The sequence below is a fragment of the Chelonoidis abingdonii genome, unplaced genomic scaffold (assembly GCF_003597395.2).
Source record: "Chelonoidis abingdonii isolate Lonesome George unplaced genomic scaffold, CheloAbing_2.0 scaffold1069, whole genome shotgun sequence".
Taxonomy (NCBI): Eukaryota; Metazoa; Chordata; order Testudines; family Testudinidae; genus Chelonoidis; species Chelonoidis abingdonii.
Window position 1 is genome coordinate 6,181 of NW_027425330.1, and position 3,138 is coordinate 9,318.

The 3,138-nt window shown below is 60.0% G+C and overlaps 1 protein-coding gene across 1 annotated transcript; it reads left to right on the forward strand.

The window, feature by feature from the left end:
* Window positions 1-1,207: 1,207 nt before the first annotated feature.
* LOC116835956 (myosin regulatory light chain 11) lies at window positions 1,208-3,022 on the forward strand (the record flags this gene model as incomplete). The annotated part of the gene is made up of 4 exons (XM_032799253.2): window positions 1,208-1,307; window positions 2,027-2,102; window positions 2,279-2,383; window positions 2,944-3,022. Coding segments are annotated over exons 1-4 (296 nt in total), but the record flags the coding sequence as incomplete, so codon positions are not given.
* Between the last annotated feature and the right edge of the window lie 116 nt (window positions 3,023-3,138).

The following is a 3,138-nucleotide window of genomic DNA, read 5'->3' on the forward strand; positions in this document are numbered from 1 at the left end:
AGGCAGCAGCCAATGGGAAGTGGGCTGGAGGTTGGCCGAGTTGAAAAGGATTCTGGGAGTTTGGTCAAGTGGTGCTAACCCAGGGGGAGGGGGAGCCAGGACTCCTGGGTTCTGTCCCAGCTCTTGGAGGGGAGTGGGGGCTGGGAGCCCGGATGCCTGGGTTCGCTCCCTAGCTTGGGGGAGGGGCGAGGCCCCAGGCTTTCCTGGCAGGTGCTGCCCAGGGGGGAAGGGAATCGGATTCACATGACATGAAACAGCAGGTCCCTGGGGGGGGGGGGGGGGCGGGGGGGTCACACATGGGCGGTGCAGGAAGCGTTTGCGAGGGAGTGCAGTAGCCCCTGGAAACATCCCAGCACCTTCTGGGGCGGGCGCAGGGTTGGCTCAGCAGGGCCTGCAGGAGCCCCTGGGATGGGGCTACCCTGCGTGGGGGGCGGGGGACGCCCCCCTCCACATGGTACACTTCTCCCCTTTCTCCTTCACTGACCAAAGACCTTAAAGCTCAGTGGTTTTGAGCAATTTTGGGCCTGATAAACCCAGGCTGAGTTCATCCATGAGGGCGGCCATTTTAGGGATTTAGTTGGGTTGGTCCATGCTTTGAGCAGGGGGTGGACTAGATTACCTCCCTGAGGTTTCCCTACCAACCCTATGATTCTAAAGACCCCAGCTGCTTCCATCCTGCCTTCACATGTGAGGGTGGGAGCCAGGACTCCTGGGTTTCTCTGTCAGGGGAGTGGGTGAAGTTTGGCGGTGGGAACTGATTGTGCTTCCCATTTATAACCTAACACAGCGGTTGTCCCACCCCCTTCACTCATGAAATGTTCACTCGGACCCTTAGGATGGCCACTGCATCATTGAGCCTTGTTTGCAGAGGTCCTTTACAGGGAGATTCAGCCTGCTCGGGATTGGAGGCACTTGAATTGTGGAGGGCTTATTGCACAAGTATCCCCTCCCATCAAACTTCCTCACCCAATCCCACCTGGTTAATTCAGGTGATCATCCCTTCCGTCCCCTGTACCGAGCTTTGGCACGACACAGGGCAGGTGTAGATCCGCGGTTGTTGGGGTAACAGGGCATGAGGCTGGCCCCCTAAACGCAGGATCGGTGTCCAGGGGGGTGGGGAGGCTGCCCAGAGCTGGGCAGAGGTGGCGTGAAGGCTGCCAAGTTGTTTGGTGGCTCGGACGAGACCCCCCCCCCCCCCCCCCCAAAAAAAAACCCAGGCACCCAAGAAGGCGAAGAGGAAGGCAGCCGAAGGCAGCTCCAATGTCTTCTCTATGTTTGACCAAACCCAAATCCAGGAGTTCAAAGAGGTGAGAAGGAGGTAGGGTGGATGAGGGGCAGGGAGGGATGAGGGTGGGGGGAAGATTGGCACCTCCAGTCTATTCCACTGTCTCCAGGGGGCGGGATCATCCCACCAAACCTTGATATTCTAGGGTGGGGTACGGGGCTCCATCTTCCCAAGTCCTCCTCGCTCCCGCGACCCTCCAAAATGACCCCGCCTCGCCCGATCCGACAGAGAGATGCCTCCCCACTGCGTCCTTCTCCCGGGGGGCGGCAGTCTCCCCAGCTCCCATCTCTCCCGGCACAGACCGGGCCGTTTCCTTCCCCGGATCCCGAGGACCGAGCGTCTATTTTGGGGGCTGGTGGGTAGAGATGTGACATCTATGATTGGGGTTGGAGGCGCCTTACAAGGAAATCCCTGGAGATGTGGAATTGGGTGGGGGAGGGGTGCCATTGGGCCATCTCCATCTTTGCTGGGGGGTAGCTTCCCTCCCTCCGTCTCTGGAGAGCTCCTCAGCTCCTCCGGCATGCAGCACCTGTCCCCCACGGGAGGGGGGCTGCGTCGGGATGGGGGCACGCCGCCAGACGGGGATTCCTGGCGTTCCTTCCGTCCCCGAGGAGCCGGGAGCGGGGGCTGGGCGACAGGTGTCTCCGGGAACAGCTGCAAGGGGGGAGGCTGGGCTGCAGAGAGCCATATGGCCCTTGGCATCTCCCCATTCCCATGATCCTTTGCTGCTCTCTCACTTAGGCCTTCACTGTCATTGACCAGAACAGAGATGGCATCATCGACAAGGAAGACCTGAGAGACACATTCGCCGCCATGGGTAAAGAGGCGGGGCCAGACCAGGGTGGGAGGGGCTTCTCTGGGATGGGAGGGGCTTCTCTGGGGTGGGAGGGGCCATTCAAAGGGGGTGGGGTCTAGCTAGGCAGGAAGGACCTGTTCCAGGAGGGGGGAATGGGATTCCCCCCCACACTTTATAACCCTTCCTCCTGTTGGCAGGGCGCCTGAATGTGAAGAACGAGGAGCTGGACGCCATGATTAAAGAAGCCAGCGGCCCCATCAACTTCACCGTCTTCCTCACCATGTTTGGGGAGAAGCTCAAGGGTGAGTGATGCCCCCCATCCTGCTTGGTACATCCCCATCTCCCCTCATCCTGCTCCCCTTTGGTACCTTCCCATCTCCTCCTCCCCGCACCTTGGTACATCCCCTTTTCCTCCCTCTGCGAATGTCCCCATCTTCCCCACCACCCCCAACTTCCACCTCCCACCCGCTGACACATCCCCCCCATCACATCCCCATCCTGCTCCCTGTTACCAATTGGTACATCCCATCCCCCGAATCACAACTCCATTGGTACCTCCCATTCCACCCAACCCACTACCCATTGGCACTTCCCATCCTGCTCCCCAACCTGCTATGCATTGGTACCTCCCATTCCCTCCCTATTGGTATGTCCCATTACCACTCCAGCCCATCCCCCCTTAGCCTCTCCCCTATTGGTACATCCAATCTCCCCAATCACAACCCCATTGTTACATCCCATTCCACTCAACCCACTACCCATTGGTACTTTCCATCATGCTTTCCCTCCCCGTTGGTATGTCCCATTCACCCTGCATTGGTACGCCCCAGCCCCCCAAGTCTCACCCAATCCACCCCCCCAGGTGCTGACCCCGAGGACGTGATCATGGGGGCGTTCAAGGTCCTGGACAGCGAGGGCAAAGGCACCATCAAGAAGCAGTTGTGAGTATCCCTGTCCCCAGCAGGGGGCGCTAGGTTGGGTGTGGGGGTCTCCCTAGGACAGGGGGCGCTAAGGGTGGGTGTGGGGGTCTCCCCAGCAAGGGGTGCTAGGGGTTGGG